Source organism: Conger conger, chromosome 1 (genome assembly GCF_963514075.1).
Source record: "Conger conger chromosome 1, fConCon1.1, whole genome shotgun sequence".
Lineage (NCBI taxonomy): Eukaryota > Metazoa > Chordata > Actinopteri > Anguilliformes > Congridae > Conger > Conger conger.
Window position 1 is genome coordinate 76,465,288 of NC_083760.1, and position 26,564 is coordinate 76,491,851.

A 26,564-nucleotide genomic window follows, 5' to 3' on the forward strand; every position below is an offset into this window, starting at 1 on the left:
AAAAAAAATAACATTTCTCATCCTTAGAGCTTTGGTATTTATGTGTCTCTGTTGGAAGAGATTGGTCAAATGTGCGAATTCATTTATCTAGCTTTGGCGAGAACACTTTTCATGGGCCTTTGCATCAGGAACAAGGGGAAATTGTGTTCGTTTGTATGTAGAAGCATCTGTCTCCCAGGCCGGGGGTTAAATTATAACTGCTCCCTACCCACTAATCGCACATTAGGAAGTGGGGCCTGTGTGGACCGTGGCGCTTGGCAGGGGCGCCCGCTGCCTCCACGGAGGGAGCCTGGCCGTTTAGGGAGCTGCGATCGGGCCATCTGTGACCGGGCGCGGGTTTTTTTTGGCTGCGAGGCCCCTTCCCCTCGGGTGGTGACGGGCCGTGTGTTTGTGCGCTCCGATCGTCCTGAATCCGCACAGTTAGCGCATTAGATACGGCGGGCAGACCTGTTTAGGGATGGAAGAGATGCTCAGCGGCAGATGTGAAGGAATGCAGCAGGCCTACGCGTTCTGCGTTTAAGGGAACACAGGACAGCCCGACTGAACGGGGAAGCGTTTCAACCACCTGGTGCTGGCCAATAAGAACAGAGACTTTGTCTTTTTTCCTTTTGGATCCGTCAGAGGATAAGATGAGAGGAAGTCTTTCCACTGAGGCTATGCCTGTTTCTATAGTATATCCCTGGAAGAAATTGCCATTCTGTGCTCTGCCTACATAAAAAAGCACACGTCCGTTTTCATTAAATGCCCGCATTATGAGAAATGTGAACGAACGCGAGATAAATTGCTCACATATTGTGAGAAACGGGCGGGCTAACTTTGTAAATTTTGACTTATGTGGAGCGGCGAGCAAGCTGATCCGTGTAATGGGAGGGAAAAGCTTCCTGTGCCTCAGTCTGTCGGCGGGCATTAGGGGGAAGAGCGTCTCTCCGCCAGGAGCGGATTCCCTTAAGTAAACCCTGTCCTGGGAGAGAAGGTGTGTGTGCAGGACGGCCGTCGGGGGACGGGGGGGTCTGCGCAGGATGAACGAGCGGCAGACTCCGGGGAGGCAGCGGGACGCCCGCCCAGCTGGGACTGCCTCTGAGGTGGGGCTTCAGTGTGTACGCCCGCCCAGCTGGGACTGCCTCTGAGGTGGGGCTTTGGTGTATACACCTGCCCGGCTGGGACTGCCTCTGAGGTGAGGCTTCAGCGTGTACACCTGCCCGGCTGGGACTGCCTCTGAGGTGGGGCTTCAGTGTGTACGCCCGCCCAGCTGGGACTGCCTCTGAGGTGGGGCTTCAGTGTGTACGCCCGCCCGGCTGGGACTGCCTCTGAGGTGGGGCTTCAGTGTGTACGCCCGTCCGGCTGGGACTGCCTCTGAGGTGGGGCTTCAGTGTGTACACCTGCCCGGCTGGGACTGCCTCTGAGGTGAGGCTTCAGCGTGTACACCTGCCCGGCTGGGACTGCCTCTGAGGTGGGGCTTCAGTGTGTACACCTGCCCGGCTGGGACTGCCTCTGAGGTGGGGCTTCAGTGTGTACACCCGCCCAGCTGGGACTGCCTCTGAGGTGGGGCTTCAGTGTGTACACCTGCCCGGCTGGGACTGCCTCTGAGGTGGGGCTTCAGTGTGTACACCTGCCCGGCTGGGACTGCCTCTGAGGTGGGGCTTCAGTGTGTACACCTGCCCGGCTGGGACTGCCTCTGAGGTGGGGCTTCAGCGTGTACACCTGCCCGGCTGGGACTGCCTCTGAGGTGGGGCTTCAGTGTGTACACCTGCCCGGCTGGGACTGCCTCTGAGGTGAGGCTTCAGTATGTACACCTGCCCGGCTGGGACTGCCTCTGAGGTGAGGCTTCAGTGTGTACACCTGCCCGGCTGGGACTGCCTCTGAGGTGAGGCTTCAGTATGTACACCCGCCCAGCTGGGACTGCCTCTGAGGTGAGGCTTTGGCGTGTGCACAGCCAGGACCCTCTGCACATGCAGTGCCATTTTCAGAGTTAAATCCACTCTTAAGAGGGCTTGGATGTCCTCTAGTATGTATTATAGCGCCATATTAAAGTTAATGTCGCACTAAACATTTTGCTTGGTGGCCTTGTGATAGTGCAGTTACAATCAAGAAAATAGATTGGCAGTTTTTTTTTTTAATCAAGCTTTGCTAAATTGTGTGTTGGCTGACAGGGTGTTTCACAGTGTCTTGTGATTGCTTTTACTTTTTGTTTTTCAATTACGATTTGGAGCCCAACTGGGATGTAAAACTCAAACTGTTCATTTTAGCATGTTAACATACAGTGTGCAAAACAAAATCACCTCCCTGAAGTTGGACTTAGGCTTTTTATATTTCAGCGCTGCCTCATCACAAGACAGCAGTCAATGTTCAGTGAATATTGCAAAAGGATTCATTTGTGTGAGAACAAATTAATGCAGCTTAATTTGTAATCAGTGCTCCATGCAACTCGGAGGAAACAGCAGGGATTCTTGTGGAAATCAAGTGACTAGAGTAAATCGGTTGTGTCCATCCATGGCTGTAGTTATGGTGGTTATGGTGGTTCATGTAGACAGGGCTGTGGTCAACGACAAAGGCACCTAATTCTGCTGGGCCTGGCTGATCATGTGTGGTTGGACGGTTATTGACTTGAGTGCCAGGGAATGTGCCATGATGTACCCAACTCAAAATTGCTTTCAATTTTTTTCAGTTCATTTGTTAGAATACAGTATGTCATTCACCAGGCTTAAATGTTCCATCTTGCATTGATAACATGGGAGTGCTTTCATTCTTAGACAGGATATTGTCACCATTCTCCGCATTTCAGAACTGTGCAGAAGACATACTAATATGAAGCAAAGATACTAAACTGTGGTGGAACTCGGGGGGGGTAATGATAATATTACATTATTATTCACATTACATAATGTTGTTTTCCATTGTCATTTCAATCATGCTTTTATCTGTTTTAAGCAAAATGTGCCTATATATTTAATTTGTATAATTCACTGTTAAATACCGTTTTATTTTCAATACCATATATAGCTTTTACTTATATAAATATAAGCTTGGAGAAAAAATATGAATAGCCTCACTCGCTGTGTTTTTCTCATACTTCTCACATGCAACCTTTTTATTTGATTTAAGCTACAGATGCCTGTATATATAAGCTTTGTGAGAAGCATTAACGTCCTTACACTCTATCACTCTGTTACAGCCCATTGTCTGTTTCTAGCACACACACACACACACACACACACATACACACACATTTTAAATGTGAAAGCTCTGAAAAATAACATGTAAACAATACATTTTATATTTATTATATTTTAACTAAATAATACATATTTTGTATTTTATTATTTTATGAAGCTGAGCCTCATTGGTTAGATTCATAGCCTCATAGTTATGGCCTTGCATTTCTGCCGGTGAGGAGGGTGCATCCTGGGTATTGCAGAACAGGGTGTATTGGACAAAGATGAATACATTCTTAGTCAACCTGCCTGTGTTCCCCTGACTATGATAGGTCACCCACATGAGCTCGTGAGAACATATGGAGATGTAGTACACCTTGTATGCCCTGCTAGCTGCTTCATCTTTTCTCTTCTGCATCCTCAACTGAATTGGGATGTTAATATTGCGACTGCCGCTATTGGAACAGAATACCAATGTCTCGGAGAGCTGTTAAAACTGAACGCAAACATTTTAAATGCTTAATATTAAAATGTAAATTTGCTTAAATGTATTTATGACGTGGTGCTGTTATTAATGTGGCAGCCATTGATCTTCGGCTGTGCTCCTACTGCGGAATGAGCCTCGTGAATGGCCGTTTGGCCAAAGCACTGTCTGCCTCGTGTTTCTGCTGACCCCATCAACGTGCATCTGCCTTCCACTTTACGTGACGTTGGAGCGCCATTATGACTTCATAGCCATTTCACCACTGTCTGTCCGCCTATGCCAGCGCAATGTCGGGTAATGAAAATATAAGACAAATAAATTGAATATATAAGGAAAGATTGCTTTTTAAATGATCTTTGCTTCGCAATTTAAAAGTATCAAAATGAAAGAAAACACAATTTCAGTTGATTAAGTCTGGCCTGGACGCCATGCTTCACAATGCCCCAATAATGCTCCGCAGAGCAATTCGCAGCCAATTACATTAAAGTGTAATCAGCAGGGCGATATGAACACCAGTGTCGTAATTGTCACTGTCGTCCATCACGGCAGTCCTCCAGCGGATTGCACACTCATCAAATTGTGAAATATTAAGCATGACGTTAACAAGCAATATAGGAGCGCAATCAGTAATATCAATTACATGTGACAGTGCTGTAATGGACTGCAGCCGTCTCTCTGATCCCCGAGTGGGGGCAGGGAGGGGGGAGAGGTGCGGGGACCTTTTTCGCCGTTGTCTCTACGTTAGCTTCACCTCGTTAGCTTCACCTCGTTTGCTCGCCGTTAGTGGCGAGCGTCCGGGGGCGGTCGAAATCAAAATCCTATTTTCCGTGCTCCTGGCAGCGAAATCTAACTTTGTGCGATGCAAAATCGAAACCCCATTTTGCAATAATCTCTTTCGTTCATTTAACGGCGAGGCAGATTTTTTTTTTCCCCGGCTACGGTGGCAAATCCTTTCGAAACGCCCGCGTGCCATCGCTGTTCCACGCGAGATGGACTGAGAGCGGATGCTAAAACTGGTGTAGAAGGGAGGAAATTGAGAGAGTGTAGGGAAGAAGGGAGAAAGGTGTAGTGGTAAGTAAGAGAGGTTGGGCGAGGCAGGCTGACAGAGAGAGAGAGAGAGAGAGAGAGAAGGAGTTATCATAGCTCAGCCATGCTGTAAATTCGGTGGCTGTATCGGATAGAGCTCTAGCTGCCAGCCCTGGAACGGGGCCATTTCTCCAGATCTGTGGTGGAAGCTGTCCCGCCAGGCAGGCAGGCCCCAACAACGTCAGCGGCTCCAGTTAACGCCCAGATGTATGGAGGGGCTACGGCGAAAGACGGAATTAACTGTAGGCCGTCCATGTCACAACCTGTTGGGTGAACAGAGAATGCTAATTGAGTGTGAGGAGGAAGGGTGATCTGGAGGCAGGTGAGGGTGGAGATGGCAGTGTGAGGAAGGGTGATCTGGAGGCAGGTGAGAGTGGGGATGGCAGTCTTAGGAGGAAGGGTGATCTGGAGGCAGATGAGGGTGAAGATGGCAGTATGAGGAGGAAGGGTGATCTGGAGGCAGGTGAGGGTGGGGATGGCAGTGTGAGGAAGGGTGATCTGGAGGCAGCTGAGGGCGGAGATGGCAGTGTGAGGAGGAAGGGTGATCTGGAGGCAGATGAGGGTGGAGATGGCAGTGTGAGATTGAGGTGCACTTTATGTTCTCGCTGTGATTATACGCCTCAGTGGCTTTCTCTTCCAACGGTGGGAGTGATTAGAGCTGAATTGAATTATCACAGCTATGGTTTTTGAAAAAGCTCTGGCGACCTGAGGGCACTGCTGTCATGCCAATAAAGGCCATTTGAAATGAGAATTTGATATAGCGCAGCGAGAGAGCCGGGGTGGAAGATGGAGGGAGAGCCGGTCTCAAACCATCTCACTTTGTCAAAACGCTCAGAGACAACAAGCTCTAATAACACACTCACAATGACTAATGCTACTTCTATCTCTCCATCTCTCCCTCCTTTCCTTCTCTGGCTCCTCATATCTATCTCTTCTGCTTATTCGTGCCATCTCTCAATCACTGACTCGATCACTTTCCCCCCGTTTTTACCTCTCCGCCCCAAGCCTGCCCTAGAGTTGCTCCTCTCACTGACTCTGTTGCTTCTTTCTTCTCTGTTTTTCTCTTGCCATCCCCCCCATCCCCCACCCCTCCTCTCCTGTTTGGGGTCCTCAGCTTCCATAATAGAGGGGTGTATAGGGGCCTCCTGGACAATGCGATGGAATGCACCACTCAGGGAGAGGGAAAGAGAGAGAAAGAGAGAGAGAGAGAGAAAGGGGCAGAGGAACAGGAGCGAGAGATGGGGGCTTTCCCACACATGCATAACAGTTGACATCAGTACCCACTAAGCCTCATAATAAGAAATGTAGCATTTTCTCTTTTACAGGAATATTACAGATCCGCTCTTACTTCCTGATGTTATCCTCCCAGACATTGTAAAACCCTGACTCGGGTCGAGAGAAAACTGTCAAGATAGTGCATGATTGAACCTTGGGGCCGGCTGACTTTAAATTTGCGGAGAAATCGATAGCTGTCCGAGCGCTGTCCGAGCGGCTGAGATCGTTACAGCCTCCTGAAGGCCGCGGCAGCGCCCGGCGCACTCTGTAGAGACATGATTGCTAATTGATCACAGCATTAGCTTTAACAATATCACTCAGTGGCAGTAACCAGCCCGTGTTGCATGATGTCACAGGATGTGCGCATACTGTTTTAAAATAAAACCGCTGCACCTAACTCTCCCTCTCTCTCTCACGTGCTCTGTGTTTCGCTCTCTCAAATTCCACCCGCCTCAATGGGTCTCCTCTCCTCTCTTCTTCTCTCTCCTTCTCTCCTTTCCTCTCCCCTCCTCTCCCCTTCTCTCTTGTCCTCTCCTCTCCTCCCCACTTCTCTCCTCTCCTCTCCTGTCCTCTGCTTGGCCGTCTATTGACTGTAATGTCAGGCAGTGTTAAAATGCCATAGATCTATTAGTGTGCATTAGCCTCTTGAACTGCACCAATCTGACTAATAAACACACGATGATACTTTGATACGGAGCAGGAAACCATACTCTGGCTTTATCAACTTGCCCTTGTGTGTGGGTGTTTGTGTGTGTGTGTGTGCATGTGTGTGTGTGCGTGCATGTGTGAGTGTATGTCTGTGTGTGTGTGTGTCTGTGTGTGTGTGTGTGTGTGCGTACATGTGCATGTGTTACTGCAGCATGCAGTACTCTTGTGTATGGGTGAGAGTGTGTCTGTCTGTGTGTGTGTGTGTGTGTGTGTGTTACTGCAGCATGCAGTACTCTTGTGTGTGTGTGAGTGTGTGTCTGTCTGTGTGTGTGTGTGTGTGTGTGTGTGTGTGAGAGTGTATGTCTGTGTGTGTGTGTGTGTGTGGGTGTGTTACTGCAGCATGCAGTACTCTTGTGTGCGTGTGTGTGTGTGTGTGTGTGTGTGTGTGGGTGTGTGGTGATTTGACTGTGAGCCTGAGGAGTATTTCAGCTCTCGTGGGTGTATTTGTGTCTTCATTATTTCAAAACAACCAAAAAGCCAGTCGGTTGAGTGAGGAGACAATCAATGCTAATAACACAGTCAGGGCCAACAGCCTGTGTATCTGTGGCCCTTAACCTCCACCTGTTATTCAAATACTCATCACTCCCTCTTCTTGCTCCCTGTCATCTGGTTCTTTCTCCTCCGTTCTCTCTCTCTTTCTCTTCCCCCCCTCCTCTTAGGAAAGCGTGACATTTAGATGGCAGACATTGACAATAAGTGTGCAAAAGCTTGTTCAAATAAGAGGTGACTCAAAGGAGAGCCTAATGGATGATGTGCAATTAATTTATAAATTGCATGTAGATCCCTTCTTTTCTTTCTCATGTAGTGCCCCCCTCTCTCCCTCTCTCTCTTTCTCTCTCTGTCTCTCTCTCTCTGTGTCAGAACTGCTCAGTGAAGTAACTCTAAAGAACATGACTCCCTGCTGGGCTGTGAATGGGGGGGTTAATGTGCGTCTGGAACGGAAACAGGGAGAGGAGAGAGAAGGAGTGCACGGGGGGTGGGGGGGGGGCTAGAGGAGGGAGGGAGAGAGAGAGGAGAGAGAATGAGTGCATGGGGGTGGGGGGGCTAGTGGAGGGAGGGAGAGAGAGAGAGGGGGAAGGAGGGAGGCATACAGCGTGATGTAAATGGAGTGGAGTTTCCTTTGCTAATAGTATTGGCACCGATGGCCATGCTGCAGTTCCTTGTATTCTTCCCCTCGTTTGTTAAACGGAGAGGGCTTTATGGATACGTGGAGGTGGCGATTTGTAGTCCTAATGGATGGTTGTTCTAAGTCTGTCGAAATCCGGCAGCAACATGCATTTCTGTCACGCCGGTAAAGACTGTTTTCAATTGGAATTTGAATTGGGGAGAGGTGGCTTGGGAGAATATGCTATTTCATTTCAAAGGTGTGATACTTTAAAAGCTTTCAGCAGCCCTGGAGCAGCCAGGTCATGAATTAAATTTGAATTGGAAGAGGGGACAGGTAGGAGGGGGGGTGGGGGGGTGCGAGAAAAGATACAGGGACGGGAGATGAAAGAGGGAAGGGTGGGTGGACGGAGAGAAGAGGAGAAAGGAGAGATGGATGGGGAGAGGAGAGCGAAGATAATTAAAGGAGGAGACACTTGTAGGAGATGGGAAGGTGGAAAGACAAGACCAACCACAAAGAAAACCTGGAGAGAGAGAGGGAGGGAGGGATAGAGACAGGGAGAGAGGGAGGGAGGGATAGAGACGGGGAGAGAGAGGGAGAAAGAGGAGCACGAATAAGAGCTGGTAGGAATCAGAGAGGCAGAAGGGGGGGGGGGGAGGTGGGAGAGGGGGAGACGGAAAGGATGTTGTTGTTTTAGGATCAGTGCGAATGATTGCTCCAGCTCTCCCTGGGGAAAGGGCCCCTGCCTCTTCCTGTCTGTCAGCCCTCCATTTTACTCGTTTATGCTTCGTTCCCGAGGGGGGGCAGCTGTGTGCCCGGGTGAGGGTTAATGCTTCTTCATCCTTGACTGGCTCTCTCTCCTCTCTCTCTCACTCTCTCTCTCGCTTTCTCTCCCTCTTGGTTTCTCTCTCTCTCCCACTCGAACTTTCTCTCTTTCTCCATCTCTCTCTCTCTCTCTGTTTCTCTCTCCCACTCACTTTCTCTCTTTCTGCGTCTCTCTCTCTCTTGCTCTACCAGCTTAAAACCTGCACGGTCTATAAATACATACAGACAGGGATATACATAGACAGATATATCCCTGGAGTTCCCTTTGCGTTTCTCTGAATCCTCTCTCTCTCTCTTTCTCTCTCTCTTTTGTCTTTGGAACGGGGGTTTCGTACGCCAGAACTCGGCGTTCCTGGCAGGAGCGACACAGCACTCGCATGTAGAACACAGACTCCGCACGCGTAGAGAGAGAGAGCGCACACTCTCCGCCCTAAGTCAGCCACGACCTCCACGACCTCCGCTCAGAGCACTCTCCCCTGAACACTTCCCCCGTATCCACCGTCTGGCTCCCTGCCCTGTCGTCCTGCCACAGCTCTCTCTCTCCCTCTCTCTCTCTCTCCCTCTCCCTCTCTTTCTCTCTCTCCCTCTCTCCATCTCTTTTTCCCTCTTTCTCCCTCTCCCTCTCTCTCTCTCCCTCTCTCCCTCTCTCCCACTCTCTCTCTCTCCCTCTCTCTCGCTTGCTCTTTCTCTCTCCCCCTCTGTCCCTCTCTTTTTCCCTCTTTCTCCCTCTCCCTCTCTCTCTCTCTCTCGCTTGCTCTTTCTCTCTCTCCCTCTCTCCCTCTCTTTTTCCCTCTTTCTCCCTCTCTCTCTCCCTCTCTCCCTCTCCCCCTCTCTCTCCCCCTCTCTCTCTCTCTCTCGCTTGCTCTTTCTCTCTCTCGACGTGGCTATCTCCTCACGGGATCAAACATGCATGCTAAGAGGCCTTTGCCTCTCGTGGCCGGAGAGCGTTCTGTTCGGCGGTTCAGTGGAAGCTGAGAGGACAGGTCAGTCATGTTGAGCTCTTCATATTTGGATTAGTCTAAAGGTAACCTTCAAGGGGGACTCTTCAAATTTGGCAGTGCAGTGGTTAGAGTACGACAAGAAGCTTGTACCTTTAAAATTTCAGCAGATTGGGGAAAAAGAGCAATCTGCAATCGATTTTGTGCATTTTGAAGTTTGCCGCGGGTGTCACACACTCATGTTCTGCGTAGTTTGTGTGTGCGTGGGCGCGTGTGTATGTGCTCGTGTGTGTGTATGTGTCTAATTTTATGGCCTGAGCATCCCTCTCTAAATAGCACATCCCAAGGCAGCAACAGGGCATTAGGATGTAATGGCTGTCAGTGCAAAGCAGCAGTTCAGTGTGTGTGTCCATGTTAGAGTGTATGTATATGTGTCCATTAACCCTGTGTCCTGTGAGTGTTCCCAGACGTCTCCTGTTACCCCAGCTCAGAGAGAGGCAGGGGAGCTCCACGTTAATATTTTATCTTGTGGTCGGCTCTCTCACCCAACAAACACGAGGAGTCTTTGTCAGAGCAGACAGCCAGTCAGTGGAACACTCTCTTCTCCTCTTTCACTCGCTCCTTCTCTCTCTCCTCCCATCTCTCTCCAGATATCTGTCTCTCCCTCTCTTTCTCTCTCTCTGCCCTTAGTTTCCTCATCTTTCTCTCTTTCCTTATCTGCGTCCTTCCATCTGTCTCTGTTTCAGTTTTTCATTTCAAGTTCACTTTTTCCACTGACACATCTTTCTCCCTGTCTTCCACCCTCTGTCACTCTCTCTCTCTCGCTCTCTCTTTACATCTCTCGCTCTCATGATTGCTGTTGCCACGCCAAGTCAATATGACTCCCTGGATGGCAGTGACAGCTGTCAGTCACTTAGCCAGTGTTGCTGCGTATGATTGTGAAAATCTGTGCGTGTTCCTGGGGATTGGTGCTGGGGGGGGCGTTAAATTGGGGGAAAGAAGCTATGAATGGACATGTGCAAAATGTATCTGTGCCGTTTATCCGGTTTAGTGTTCTTCTGTTTGAGTGGTGAATCTGGTTTAGTGCTCCCCTGTTTGTTTGGTGAATCTGGTTTAGTGCTCCTCTGTTTGAGTGCTGAATCTGGTTTAGTGCTCCTCTGAGTGGTGAATCTGGTTTAGTGCTCCTCTGTTCGATTGGTGAATCTGGTTTAGTGCTCCCCTGTTTGAGTGGTGAATCTGGTTTAGTGCTCCCCTGTTTGAGTGGTGAATCTGGTTTAGTGCTCCTCTGAGTGGTGAATCTGGTTTAGTGCTCCCCGGTTTGAGTGGTGAATCTGGTTTAGTGCTCCCCTGTTTGAGTGGTGAATCTGGTTTAGTGCTCCTCTGAGTGGTGAATCTGGTTTAGTGCTCCCCGGTTTGAGTGGTGAATCTGGTTTAGTGCTCCCCTGTTTGAGTGGTGAATCTGGTTTAGTGCTCCCCTGTTTGAGTGGCGAATCTAGTTTAGTGCTCCTCAGAGAACTCATTTGTAAATAGCTGGGTTTGTTCTCATAATCACAGCTGTTGTATAAAAGCTTTTCATTGAGCATTGAGCATAAGCTTTGGTCAGAATAGGCATGGGGCATATGCCTTGTCCATTACTGCCCCTGATCTGACATGAACTCCTCAGTGAAGCTCCCTATGTCCAGTGCGTGGGGAATATGAGCGTAGCCACATGCACAAGCCGGGCAGATGAATAAGCACCTGAGGCGTGATGCGCATTAAAATGCACAGATGCACTCACCTCCACTGCTGCCTGCCTCCCAACTCCATTCAAAAACTTCTGATATATACACACACGCGCTCACACACACTCACACGCGCTCACACACACTCACACATACACACACGCATGCGCACACACACTTACACATACACACGCACTCACACATACACACACACGCTCACACACACTCACACACACTCACACATACACACACGCACTCACACACACTCACACACACTTACACATACACACGCGTGCGCACGCACTCACACATACACACATACACACACGCACTCACACACACTCACACATACACACACGCACTCACACACACTCACACATACACACACGCGTGCGCACACACACTCACACATACACACGCACTCACACATACAAACACGCTCACACGCACTCACACATACACACACGTGTGTACACACAGACACGCACACATGCACGTGCACGCACACACACTGCACATAGCTGCTACACCGTCCACGTTACGTACCACACACACTTCATTCATGCAGCTCACACACACCAGCTCCCTCCTCTCTTCCTCCCTCCCTCCCTCTCTCCCTCTCTCTGTTTATTTTTCTTACCTCCCTCTGTCAGCTGTCAGCCTCTTTCTCCCTGAGCTGCACGGAATGAAAATTTAATATCAGGGAGAGAGAGCGAGAGAAATGGGGGTGAAAGAAGAAAAGAGGAGGAGGAGAGAAGAGAGGAAGAGGGAAAGGCGGATATCGACGAGCGGGAAACCGGCCAGAGGAAAGGAGGAATAAGCAGGGATGAAAACGGGGGATGTGTGTGGAAGGAGGGAAAGGAGCGGAAAGGAAGGGGAGGTGATGGAGGATGGATGGATTGCAGGGGAAATGTTAAAGAGATGGATGGAGGGGGGAGCAGATAAGGGGGGCGTGGAAAGATGGAAGGAGGGGAGAAGAGTGAGGGAGACGTGTCAGAAGGTGTGACAGAGGTGGCGTAATACAGAGATTGAGGGGGAGGGAGAGAGAGAGGGAGAAAGAAAGAGGGAAGGAGCGGTGGAGGACGTAAACGTGGCTCCGGGAGAGGGAAAATGTCAAAGTGATTTTCATTCAGGGCCCTGTTATAGGTGTGACAGGGACACAGTGTTAGCAGAGCTCTGAGATGGCAGGAACAACACAGCGGCGAGCAGAGGATCAAACGCTGCCGCTGCCAAGACCAGATCTGATCCAGCTCTCTTTCTCTATCTCGCTCTATCTCTTTTTCCGTTTCACACCGTCCTTTCTCACCCTCCTTCTCGCGTCCTCTCTCCCTCTCTCCTTCTCCTTTTCACGCTGGCAGTCTTCCTCCTCTGTCTGCTCCTCCCTCCCTCTCTCTTTCTTCTCATGCCGTTCCTCCTTTTCTTCATCCCTCGCCTCAGCCCCCTGCTTCCCTTCCCTCTCCCTCCCTCCATCTCTTCTTCCAAGTTATCTAACTCTATGCAAAAATATCTTAATCTGTTCTTTTCCCCTCTCTCTGTGGAGAATTTCTCATTTCCCTCTCTCTTTATCTCTCGAGATCGATCCATTCATCTCTCCGTTCGTCCTCCCCCTTTCACCCTCTTCCTCTATCTCTCCCTTTCTCATCTTCGCCCTCCTCCTGCTCCCTTCATTATATCGCTCCCTCCCTCCCACGACTCCCATTCCAAATGAAATTCTAAATAAGCTGTCTTGGTGTGGCGTGTCCTAAACTCCTGCCAACACCGAGCCTTATGGGATACAAAACAGAAAATAATGTACCCATGTGTAAAAACAAGATAAAGTACATGGAGCTGGAAGTCATCAGATATGGATCTGCATTTATACCTTTTTTTTCACCACACATAATTGCATTTTTACAATCTTTTGGAGTCGCCCCCCCTCCCCCCCCCCCAACCGTCTCTTCTTCCCTCTGATATCCGTTAAAAGAGCGACAGTCAGGACACATTCTGACAGCCAGGCGAGTGTCTGCAGTAATTAACACTAATTAAAATGGCTCCCTTAACGAGGTTTTTCTCTCTCGGCGTGTGTGGGGAATGAAGAGTGGTCTGCACAGCTGTGGGGGTACGACGGCCCACATTTAGGGGTCACACAACATTCTGATGGCTGCCCCGAGCTCCTTTCTCTCTCTACGCCACCCCTTACCCTTTCTCTCTCTCCCCATCTCTCGTCACCCTCCTCATCTCTTTCTCTCTCTCTCTCCGTCTCTCTCTCTGTCACTGAGTTAGCGGTTGGCTCCATCGCACCCGTCATCACAGTTAGTTTAGCTATCTCCTGTTCTCTCTAGCTGCCCTTTTCCCCGGTTGGCTCCGAGCCTCCAGAATCGACTGTTTGCGTCTTCATTGAATACCCGCAGGTCTGCCTGTCTGTGGACCCATTCCAGGGCATCACAGGTGGACTCTCCCTTGTTGCACGCCGGGCATGCCAGCTGTTTGTACAGCGTGTCAAAAGTGCCGGCAGATTATTACAGACTTAAAGTATTTTCATCTTTCATGTGACTCTCATGTTGTGGACGTTAGACTGCTAGCTTGCTGTGCTTCCACTGCTCTGCGTTACGTCGCGTACTCTTTGACCGTTCTTTCGTCTTTATCGATCACTGCAGCCGTATCCTAATTCTGAGTATGCTGGCAGCAGTGAAATCGCACATATTAGGAGCGGGAGTGTAGTTAAAGAATAATGAGTTCATTTTAAATGTGCTTAAAACCGCCTCATTTTTGGAAACGAAGGGTCTAAGTGTTTGGTAATTAAGTGCATTAATGCTTTAATGAATGAGGTTTTCCCTGACTGTGTCAGAATGTGCGCTGCCACACCGTAGTGCCACACCATCTGTCTACGCCAGCACACCGACTGCAGCCCCCGCAGCACCACGCCCGTAAAATAGCTGCCTCAGTTGGCACCTGCGCCTCTATATTTTACATTTTAGCCTTCCTTTCTTTTTTCTTTTCTTTTTTTTTTTTTTTTACACGCAATCTGTCTATACAGCTGGGTATTGAATGAAGCAGTTCAGGCTAAGCACCTTGCTCAAGGGTACGGAGGCACCGCCCCACCTGTGAGCGAAGCTTACAACCTTAGCGCCGCATGGCTAGCTCGCTAACCGCTACGTCACGCGGCCACCTTTTACCAGTGCCGCGGCTAGTTAAGGAGTCCAATGGTTGGTTGGCGAGGTGCCGTTTATTACGAACCGGTTTTGGAATAGTACCAGGAGTAGTTCTCAGATTTGCCCCCCCCCCCCCCCCCCCCCCTCCCGCTCTGTAATGTTGCTCTCATTTTCAGCCATGAAATATAGCCAAAGGTAAAAAGTGTCTGCATTAGCCGCCGCGCGTATTCGCCGGAGTCACGCGTCTCCCAGACAGCGGGCGTTCCGATGGCTTGCTCCGGGACATGGGGAGGAGCGCACGTTTCCTCCTCTCGGTCCGCGTCTGACCTTGCGGAATGTCGCGCGGGAGAGCGAGCAGCCGGGACGGGCCTGGGCCGCCCGCGAAGCCACGCCGGGAGCGAGCGCGTGCGAAGGGCGAAGAAGCGGCGGCCATGTTGGGGAGAAGTGCTAAAGCAGCACTCTGCCTTTCAGTGCAGTCATTCGGGAAGGCTCGCAATCAGGCCTGCTGCCGTAGGCCGAACGCAGCCGCTATGTAATTAAACACTTTACTGTACCGTAATCCACATCGTTTGGCCTAGTATTTATTCTCGACTGCGGCACATAAAAGTTGTCCCCGATGGAGCAGGTCAAGATAGAACAATAGTCCTGTCCCACGCGAACCAGCCCATGTCCGTTCCCCGTTAATGCGCTCATTATTTTTAGTGCTTGACAGCGGAGTGGGGGTCAGAGGTCGGGTGGAAACGGTGTCATTCCTCCGGTTCTGTGGAGCTACGCTATCGCTGCCCCCTCTTTAGTAGTGATGACCGTGCAATAGCGTAGCTGTGTTGTGTTCTGCTGGTGTGTGCACTTCTTCAAAAGGGGTCTATGCAGCACTTTAATCTTGACGGGGATCAGTGTTCTGCTCATCATCCGCTGTCCTCGCCTTCCCGGGGCGTGAGACCCGGCTTTGTGGACCCGGGCCTTTGTGTGGTGTCACTCGGTGCAGATTGTTTACAGGAAGCAAATAAGGTGGTTGTAGTTAGTTTTTTTGTGGCCTCAAAATGTGTCTTGTTTGGTAGTGTCTCTGGGATTGAGATGATTTCATTTCATTGAAAACGGTTGATGAAATGATATAACGAATGAAGCAGTGATGGAATGATAAAAGCTTCGCTGTTGTTATCAAGATTCTCTCTGTTATTGTAAATATTCTCAAATGTTCTTGGTCCACAAACGCTGTTTGAGACATGAGCAGTAGTTTCATAATACACTGTTGCATATATTGGATGAAATTAAAGATGGAAGCCGAGTTTGGTAACATCAGTGTTACCCCAATGAAAGTGTGGGAGGTTCTGGTCGTGTGTGTGTGTGGTGTGTGTTTATGTTATTGTGTGAGAGTGTGTTTAAGTGTGTATCTGTGTGTGTGTGTGTGTCTGTGTGTGTGAGCACGGTATGTCTTTGTGTCTTTGTGTGTGTGTGTGTGTGTGTCTCCAGACCCTTTTCATGCCTTTTGCCCCTCACTTTCTCTGTCTCTCTTCCGTTCTGTCAGTGGAATCAGATTTCTCTCCATCTCTCATTTCTCCCTTCCTCCACTTTCTCGTTGTGTCAGTGTGAAAGCGTGTGTCGCGTCTCAGTGTGACATTGGCTGTAGAAAGTGTGTGTGCCTGTGTGTTACTGTTACACTCTAATGATAGGGCGAGAAGGCTTTACAACTCCACATAAAAACCCATTTTATTTACCTTTATAGTTTGCTCTGTGTCAAATCTAATCTCCTCCAGCTGAAATCTTGACAGTGTGGTCTCTGGGCCAAGGCAGTGTTCAGCCTCCTCCAGGCCAAAGCTAATAGATGCACCATGTTCACAGTAACAGGAAACAGATTACTTACTGTCCTGTCCCATTGTAAATACCTGCTGCCCTCAAGGTTAAAGCATCCCCGAACACAGAGAATCCTGGTGGTCTAAGGCAGCTGTGGCTGGTGGAATCTGCACGGAAACAGGTTCAGCCAAATCCCCTGGGCGGGTTTGAAGCACTGCAGTTGATGCGTGGTCACTCGAGTTAACCTCCACACACACACACACACACACACACACACACACACACACACACACACACACACCGCAGTGCTTTTCAGCGCCCACGCCGTTCCGCCGTACCCCCCCCCCTCCCCCCCCCCCGGAACGCTCCGCCCACCACGCGTGTGACACTCCACCCACGGAACGACTGTCGCTGACCTGTCGCCCGGCCACGTCACGCGGTCCTCGCTCTCTCGCTCCGAGGGGGAGCGGCGTCACCCAGGCGTGTCCCGGCCCCCGCAGACTCAGGTGCGGAGAACGACAAGAAGCCACGCCGTTCAGCGAGTGACAGACAAAGACAGACGTTCCGGAGGGTTCCGGCGGCGGAGTGCGCAATCCGCCACCAGCTGAGCCGGGCTTCGGCAACACACCGCGCTCTCGAGCGGAGTAAAACAAAAAGGTCCGCTCCAGGTCCGTCTCCCGTCACGTCGTATTCATTTCAGAAACATTATTTATAAAATTAGCGGGATTGTGATATTCAGTCAGCCAAGCAAAATGTCCTTGGAATTCAATTAAGCAGTATGGGGCGAGATCAGAAAATGATTTAAGTGAAAACACATGGCGGCTCCGAGCGAGCATGAATGAGGCCTGCTTTTTTTTCCCTTTAATTCAATAATTTTCCATCCTTGAACAAGTTGTTTTCATTGGGTGTCATTCTATCTGCGCAATCGTAGCACACATTAGCTCATCTGTACACTCTCTGTTCTCCTGCGGAATGCGAATGATACTGTTACACTGCTTCGTACGATAGTGCAGGTCCTGGCTCTGTTTGGGTTAAGAGGGAAGGGACGTGTATTTTAAGACTACATTTTAACGTGCGTAAAATGTATGATTTGACGCGTGCGGTGGATGTTGATGGTTAGTATTTGCGGTTTAACTGACGTGTGGAGTAGTTATGAATAAGAGTGCCTTCTGACACAGAGAGCTGCATTTCCTCCTGCCAGCTATCAATCATCATGTCAGACTGCTGTAAATGCTCCCCGTAACCTAAACCTAAATTAGATTGTATTTTATTTAGCAGGCACTTTTATCCAAACCATGTACAAAACAGTGCATATCAAGGTCACAGAACAAACAACCGAACATGTCAGAGACAATTCACATACGATTTATTGTAATGCCATGATCTTAAGTCCATTACACAAGGTAGATGGGCCAAGTCTGTAACTACCATACCAAGACTTCTACAACTTCAGGAACTCCAGTACTGAGACAAATACCAATACAAGTGTCTGAGATTAAACGTGTCCTCACAAACAGGAGCATTAGCTAAAGTGTGATCTTTAACATCTGGCTGAATTATATTTAAGGCAGTGCAGAGTTTGTGTGTGGGCATGTGTGTGCGTGCGTGAGTGTGTGCACATACCTTAAGTGATGCTAAAGAAACACGCTGGATCTTTAGCCTTGGGTTGCGTTCAGTGTGTCGTGGTATATTGTTACAGTTTTTTGCGCGCGTATGTGTGTGTGTGCGTGTGTTTGTGTGTCTGTTTGCGAGTACATGTTGAGTCAGTGTAAAAGCCCGAGGCTGAATGATGTTTCTGAATTTAATAACCTTTCAATAATTCACCACTGTCTCTGCTGAGCGAGGAGGAGGGAGGGAGAGTGGGAGTAGGAGAGGAAGAGGGTGGTGTGGAGGGTCCTGGGCCTGGAGAAGGGCAGGAGCTGAGGGGAGTCGTAGGGTGAGTGGAGCTCCTCCTGTGGGAGGACTGGGCATCCTCGTAGCTTCAGAAGGATGAAGGACACTCTCTCTATTCACCGCAGAGCACGCTTTTGTTTCCGCTGAGAACAAACAGGAAGAGAACAGCAGATGGAAATTATCATTTTGTTTTATATGATTTTTTTAGCTGTCGGAAATTGTCCGTTATTGCTTTGTAAAAAGCTATTTGGTGAAGCCATTTCTTACTTACGCCGAGGAAGCCTATTTCTGTTAAAGAGCAGGAGAGAGAGAAAGGGGGGAGGTGAGGAGAGAAGAACATTTGCCCTTTTTCATGTAAAACTGCTTTCAATCGCAGCTGAATGTTATCAGAATGGTTTTAAAAGCTCAGTTTCATTGACACACTTCTGCTGGATAAGATATCCACGCTGATTGTGAAGGCTGGCTTTTTCTGGAGGCCTTTGAATTTATTTGGCTGCGCTGTTTCCTGGAGTTTGGCCGCGTTCCTTTGTCAGGCCTGGAAAAGGGTGTTTGTCGAAAGAGGTCTCCACTCGAAGCTTTGTAGATTGATTAAGCCGCTTCCTTGGCTTTGGTGTCTCTGTAATTGAGGAGATTGTGTTAACCAGCGACACCAGGCTTCCAAACCCCTCCTCTCTCTCTCAGGTCCTGATTCAGCACCTCTGCGGGGGAAACATCAGCAGACCCTGCGTGCGCTATCCTTCATTACCCCCGCAAATGATGTCTGTATAGCTACAATAGAGAGACGCATAAATAGAGGAACCGTGTTCTTATTTACAGAAAAACAACTGGTCAAGATGAGGAAGGTGGGCTGGAACGACAGAGACGGGAATGGAGTGGGAGAGAGAGAGAGAGAGAGAGAGAAGGCAGGGGAAGGGCTCTTGGAGAGGCAGTGAGGAGCAGGATGCGCTCTTGCTAATGGCAGTCACTGCATTGTCTCCTTCCAGTGGCTCAGATAGTGGGGAGTTTTTGTACAGTATTGTGATTCTGTATTTATAGAAACCTCTGTTGACGGAAAAGTCGTTCTGCAGCACCCCTCCTCTCTTCCGCTTTCTATCTCCCTCCCTCTCTTCCCTTTTCCCTCTTTCATCAGATCCTGCTGTCTTTACTAACTAGCTCAGCATCCTTCACTAAAAAGGAAATTGGTGATGAGACAACAAAAGAGAGAGAGAGAGAGGGAGCGTGGAAGAGGGAGAGTGCAACACATCACTTCATTTATTTTCCACTTCATTACACCCTCGGGAAGACTGCTCTGTTCTCTCTCTCTCTTCCTCTCTTTCTCTTTCTCAGTGTGCCTCTTTCTCTTTTTCTTTATCAGTGTGCCTCTCTCTCTCTCTCTCTCTCTCTCTCTCTCTCTCCCTTGTCGGGTTTAAAAATAGTCCTGCTCACTCTCTTGTTCTGTCATTTTTTCTCTTTCCTCTTTATTCTCTGTGTACATATCCTCCCCTCTCATCCTCTCATCCTCTAGCCCCATCTCCCCTCTTGCTCTCTTTGATTTTTTAAAATCTCACTCCCCTCTCTAAACCCCCCAGCCCCCACCCCGCACCCCCCCTCTAAACCCGACACTCTTTCCATGCTTCTGAAAATATGAAAATACATATTTCCATCTTCTCCCTGCAGGCCCCGTTTTAATTCACAGCCAGTCGCATCTCCATGATAAAAGTCCTCTGGTAATGTCAAAGCTTTTAATACAATTAATAAAATATGTAAATGCTAATTCCATGAAAGGAATACGCTGGCATAGTGAGGGCGCAGCGCTACATATACGGCACACACTCTTGTGCTCATCACAATTACACCAGTTTTGCCCACACCTTCCTGTCTCTTTCATCCTCTACCCCAAGTCCGTTCTCTCTCTCTCTCTTTCTCTCTCTTTCTCTCTCTCTTATAGAGGCCCCCCGAATATTCTTCTCTCTCCTCTCCATATTCTCCCCCCATTTGCATCTGTCACTCTCCTAGCATTTCTCTGTCCCTCCCTCTCTCTCTCTCTCTCTCTCTCTCTCTCTCTCTCTCTCTCCCACTCTGTGTGTGTGTATCTATATTTTTCCTGAAGCATTAATCTAGTTTTTTCTTCACAATGCTGCGGGGGGCAGAGGGGGGGGGGGTTCCATCAGATTTGTGACGGGCGGGTTCATGAGGAGAGGGGGTGGGGGAGTGATGGATGGAGCGACAAACGCAGGGAGAGAAACGCTGTGCACATCCATCACGTCCTCCATGTGTGGATAACAGAAAAGAAGCGCCCAGGTTTAAAGGGAGGGAGTAACCGGAGGGAGAGAATAAGAGACTTGCAGGGGAAGAGAGAATGAGCGAAAGAGAAGCAGGTAGGGAGAAGGATGTAGCAGCATTTTCGATTTTCATTTAATAATTGAATAATAATCTCCCTGGAGAAGTGACCTAGAACTGAGCGAGAGAGAGAGAGCCGCACGGATGACTGGAGTATCGCACTACTGACACCTACTGCATCCTGGATGCTATTACAACCACTCAAGCATTTCATCTGTCCTTCTGAATATGCTGCACCGTATTTTCTTACACTTTCGATCCCGTTTTTGAGCCAGATAAACAAAAAAAGTTATCGACGGTGGGAGAACTCCATCTCTCTCTGTCAGAGGCGGCTTTTTTGGAACGACAGTGATCTATGAGTGGTGGGGAGAGGGGACAATGGTGTGCGATTTGTTTTAACGCTCTCGGTGCGCGTGCGAAGCTCCAGGGCGCGCGCTTCTGTTCCCCCCGCTGAGAGTCTTTGGGCTCTGTTCACAGCTGAGCCTTTCAAGTTGCGTTACCGCTAAATCAAACCAACTTGGTGTCCTCTCACCTCTGCGCCTGCAGTGTCGCTAGCCTCCTCTGCAAACGCAAAAAAATGAGTGAGAACGGTGCGGTGGGCAACAGAACCGGGAGGCAATACTGATCCACTTCACGACACGACACGACATGACCTGAATCAAGACTTTCCCCTCATCCGCTTCCTCTGGTAGGCCCTGCATGCCATCCGTGGGTCACTAACGATGATATGGGATCGGGTTCCGATAGACAGGTCTATCTTGATTTTAAAATTGCATTACCATTGCTTGTCGTGAGAAGGGTGATCCGGCCGGGAGGATCGGATGGCAAAAAAACAATCGCTGCGATTTTATCAGGGCCTCGCATTTCCTCCTGGCTGCGTTAAACAGGAGAAAAAACACAAAAACACAAAACAGTTTTTTCTGCTGTTGCTGAATAGAGTGTGAACACAGCTTAGCGCTTCTTCCCGCAATGCTAATCGCAGCTGGTAATGGTGGCCGGGCCAGGGGTTTGCAGGAAGTCAGAAGTTACACAAAGGCTGCAGGTGGCAGATTTGTCCTGGCTCCTCGGGGGGACGTGCTGTTGACAGGAGTGTGCTCCCTGTCTCTCAGACCAGGGCGGCTGTCTGTTCTTGCTCTCTCTGTAGAGGAGGCGGCTAACTGACAACACAACGGTGACTGTATTCAGCCCACGCCTGGCAGCCACGGAATATTTGGAGATTCGTGTAGACATGTAGTCATGGGTCATGTAGGATAACAGGAAGCATCATTCATCTTCAGACTCCCAGGTTGTTTAGGCTTTTCTTTTTTTTTTTTTACAGAAAATGTAACGGTTTTCATTTTTATTTTGTTATGTATTGATTGTTCTGTGAGATGAAATTCCTTTGCCACATTTTTCTTTTTTACTGAAGGGTTTTCACAGCAGTTTTTCTCTGTTGGTCTTGTATTGAAATGTGGATAATAATGATGCTTCTTGGCGTGTTTCATCGGTGTGCGGCTCTGTGTTGCGGTGGTTTGACTGACAGGCCTGTGGTATTTCTCTCTTGCAGTCTTCGCAGAGAGGGCTACAAGGTGCAGGTGAACGTGAACGACTACCTGGACATCTACTGCCCGCACTACAATGACAGCCAGCGGGGCGTCGGGGAGCAGTATGTCCTCTACATGGTCAGTTACCGGGGATACCGCACGTGCGACCCCCAGCTGGGCTTCAAGCGGTGGGAGTGCAATCGACCACACGCCCCGCATGCGCCAATCAAGTTCTCTGAGAAGTTCCAGCGATACAGCGCCTTCTCCCTGGGCTATGAGTTCCACGTGGGCCAAGAGTACTACTACATCTGTGAGTTATACATTACTATATCTGTGAGCTACACTGAGATTACTCATAAACTACTACATCTGTGAGTTATACACTACTATATCTGTGAGCTACACTGAGATTACTCATAAACTACTACATCTGTGAGTTATACACTACTATATCTGAGCTACACTGAGTTTACTCATAAACTACTACATCTGTGAGTAATACATTACTATATCTGTGAGCTACACTGAGTTTACTCCTACACTACTACATCTGTGAGTTATACATTACTGTATCTGTGAGCTACACTGAGATTACTCATAAACTTCTACATCTGTGAGTTATACACTACTATATCTGTGAGCTACACTGAGTTTACTCATAAACTACTACATCTGTGAGTTATACATTACTATATCTGTGCGCTACACTGAGATTACTCATAAACTACTACATCTGTGAGTTATACATTACTATATCTGTGAGCTACACTGAGTTCACTCATAAACTACTACATCTGTGAGTAATACATTACTATATCTGTGAGCTACACTGAGTTTACTCATAAACTAATACATCTGTGAGTTATACATTACTATATCTGTGAGCTACACTGAGATTACTCAAACTACTCCATATGTGAGTTGTACATTACTATATCCGTGAGCTACCCTGAGTTTACTCATAAACTACTACATCTGTGAGTCATACACTACTATATCTGTGAGCTACACTGAGATTACTAATAAACTACTACATCTGTGAGTTATACACTATTATATCTGTGAGCTACACTGAGTTTACTCATAAACTACTACATCTGTGAGTTATACATTACTATATCTGTGAGCTACACTGAGATTACTCATAAACTACTACATCTGTGAGTTATACATTACTATATCTGTGAGCTACACTGAGATTACTCATAAACTACTACATCTGTGAGTTATACATTACTATATCTGTGAGCTACACTGAGATTACTCATAAACTACTACATCTGTGAGTTATACATTACTATATCTGTGAGCTACACTGAGATTACTCAAACTACTACATCTGTGAGTTATACATTACTATATCTGTGAGCTACACTGAGATTACTCATAAACTACTACATTTGTGAGTTATACATTACTATATCTTTGAGCTACACTGAGATTACTCATAAACTACTACATCTGTGAGTTATACACTACTATATCTGTGAGCTACCCTGAGTTTACTCATAAACTACTACATCTGTGAGATACACTACTATATCTGTGAGCTACACTGAGATTACTTGTAAACTACTACATCTGTGAGTTATACACTACTATATCTGTGAGCTACACTGAGTTTACTCATAAACTACTACATCTGTGAGTTATACATTACTATATCTGTGAGCTACACTGAGATTACTCAAACTACTACATCTATGAGTTATACATTACTATATCTGTGAGCTACACTGAGATTACTCATAAACTACTACATCTGTGAGTTATACATTACTATATCTGTGAGCTACACTGAGTTTACTCATAAACTACTACATCTGTGAGTAATACATTACTATATCTGTGAGCTACACTGAGTTTACTCATAAACTACTACATCTGTGAGTAATACATTACTATATCTGTGAGCTACACTGAGTTTACTCCTACACTACTACATCTGTGAGTTATACATTACTATATCTGAGCTACACTGAGATTACTCATGAACTACTACATCTGTGAGTTATACATTACTATAACTGTGAGCTACGCTGAGATTACTCATAAACTACTACATCTGTGAGTTATATATTACTATATCTGTGAGCTACACTGAGTTTACTCCTACACTACTACATCTGTGAGTTATACATTACTATATCTGTCAGCTACACTGAGCTTACTCCGACACTACTACATCTGTGAGTTATACACTACTACATCTGTGAGTTATACACTACTATATCTGTGAGCTACACTGAGTTTACTCCGATATTACTACATCTGTGAGTTACACTGAGCTTACTGCTACAGTACTGTGAGTCACACTGAGCTTACTCATGCACTACTATATCTGTGAGTTTTACTGTGCTGGTATCTAGTCAACGGCATTATCTGTATTTGACTTTTTCCTCTGTATTACGGAATTAGATGTGAGGCTTTCATTTGTGCACTACAGTGTTATTCATTCCTATGTTAACGTGGGTTGGACTGTCAGCTGACGCGTTTGCATGTGTCTCTGCAGCCACGCCCACCCACCACCACGGCCGCAGCTGCCTGAGACTGAGGGTCTACGTGTGCTGCTCCACTGGTGAGTCTCTCTGTCTCTCTCCCTCTCTCTCTCTCTCTCTCACTCTCTCTGCTCTCCTTTGCTGTCTCTTGCTCTCTGTTAATTTTTCCTTCTGTCCATTTTATTCCCCCCCTTCCATCTTCATTCTTTCCCCTCCATCAGCTGTCCTTCTTACACTGCATTACTACCCCATGTCTGCTTTACACCTCCGCATGCTCAAACACACACACACACACACACACACGTACACACACACATGCACACTCACACACACGTGTGCATACACATACCGATACACACACTCTCATACACACACACACACACTCACATACACACACACACACACATGCACACTCACACACGTGTGCATACACATACCGATACACACACTCTCATACACACACACACACTCACGTACACACACACACATGCACACTCACACACACATGTGTGCATACACATACCGATACACACACACACACACACACACACATGAGCGCGCACACTCACTCACTACACGCAGTCTCTCACACACTCACACACTTACGTAAACACACACATGCACGCGCACACACACACACACACACACACACACACACACAGACTCACGAGTCTCACACACAAACACACACACACACACACACGCAAACACACACACACACACACACTCACACACACTCACACACACACACGCAAACACACACACACACACACACGCACACACACACTCACACACACTCACACACACTCACACACACACTCACACACACACACTCACAAGTCTCACACACTCACACACACAGCGCGCTGTCACTGCCTCCAGCTCCCTCCTGACCCGTCCCAGCCCTCCTGGCTGCAGTGGGCAGGGCGCTCTGCCTCTGTGCCAGGCCAGGCGGCTGGGGGAGCGCGGGGTCGCTGTGGAGGTTAGCACAGCGCTGACACCGGGCCCAGCCCTGCGCCCGTGGTCCTGCCACAGCGCCGCGAACGCACCCGGCTATTTTTACTGCCACTGCGCCTCTTCCCCCCACAGCACTCTTTATCCGGCCCAGAGATGAAAGCCCATAACCCCCCTCGCTCCCTCTGCCTCTCCCTCTGTCACTTTTAATCTATTCCAGTGTCCAGCCAGTCCATTCCTGTGTATATATGTTGTGTTAACCCCCCTCCCTCCATGTCGGGTTTAATCTACTGCAGCGGCCGCTGGCGTACAGTGTGCTGTGCTGTGTTATGTTAACCCCCTCTCTCTCTGTCAGTGTAAATATACTGTAGTGTCCTCTCAGGCTTTAGCAAGGACAGTATGTGTTATTCTAACCCTCGCTTCCTTCCTGTACTCGCTGTCGTTTGGAATAGATTGAAGTGTCCAGTCAATCCATCAGTGTTTGTATATATAACTCAAATATATGTGCGTAATTAACTCCCTCCAGAGGGGTAATGCAGTACTTCTTCTTGTATTAGCAGTGTAGTGCCCTGTCAGTGTGTGAGGATGCTTTGTCACCTGTCTCTGTACCAGTACATTAATATATCAGGATGTGTGTCTCTGTCCCTCTTCCTGTCTGCTTGTTCCCAGCCTCAGACGCAGATGACGAGTCCCAGCCGACCCAGGCAGACTACACGCTCAGACCCAACATTAAAATCCACGACATCGGTGAGTGTCGGCAGGATGTTCTCCGCATTACCTCCGTCTACTGGTCCCCCAGCAGTGCTTGGTGCTGGTGTGCTGGGCCAGTCTATCGGTCCCCCAGCAGTGCTTGGTGCTGGTGCACTGGGCCAGTCTACCGGTCCCCCAGCAGTGCTTGGTGCTGGTGCACTGGGCCATTCTACTGGTCCCCCAGCAGTGCTTGGTGCTGGTCTGCTGGGCCAGTCTACCGGTCCCCCAGCAGTGCTTGGTGTGCTGGTGCGCTGGGCCCCAGCACAGCCAGCTACAGCCAGCTGGAGCCACAATGGGCCTTCATGTTCCTGCGCTCTCTGTAGAGTTTTGATGCAAAGCACACACCCCACATCGTGTTCCCCGCCGGGCGTTCCAAATCGGGGGAAAACGGATAAACGGGGATGAAAAGTA

At 48.5% G+C, this 26,564-nt stretch overlaps 1 protein-coding gene across 1 annotated transcript in view; it reads left to right on the forward strand.

The window, feature by feature from the left end:
- Positions 1-26,564, forward strand: part of efna3b (ephrin-A3b) — a 49,156-nt gene that overhangs the window by 19,129 nt on the left and 3,463 nt on the right. The window contains exons 2-4 of the mRNA XM_061216402.1: positions 21,975-22,261; positions 24,464-24,529; positions 26,073-26,150. Coding sequence (XP_061072386.1) covers positions 21,975-22,261; positions 24,464-24,529; positions 26,073-26,150 — 431 coding nt within the window. The remainder of the gene's footprint in view (positions 1-21,974; positions 22,262-24,463; positions 24,530-26,072; positions 26,151-26,564) is intronic.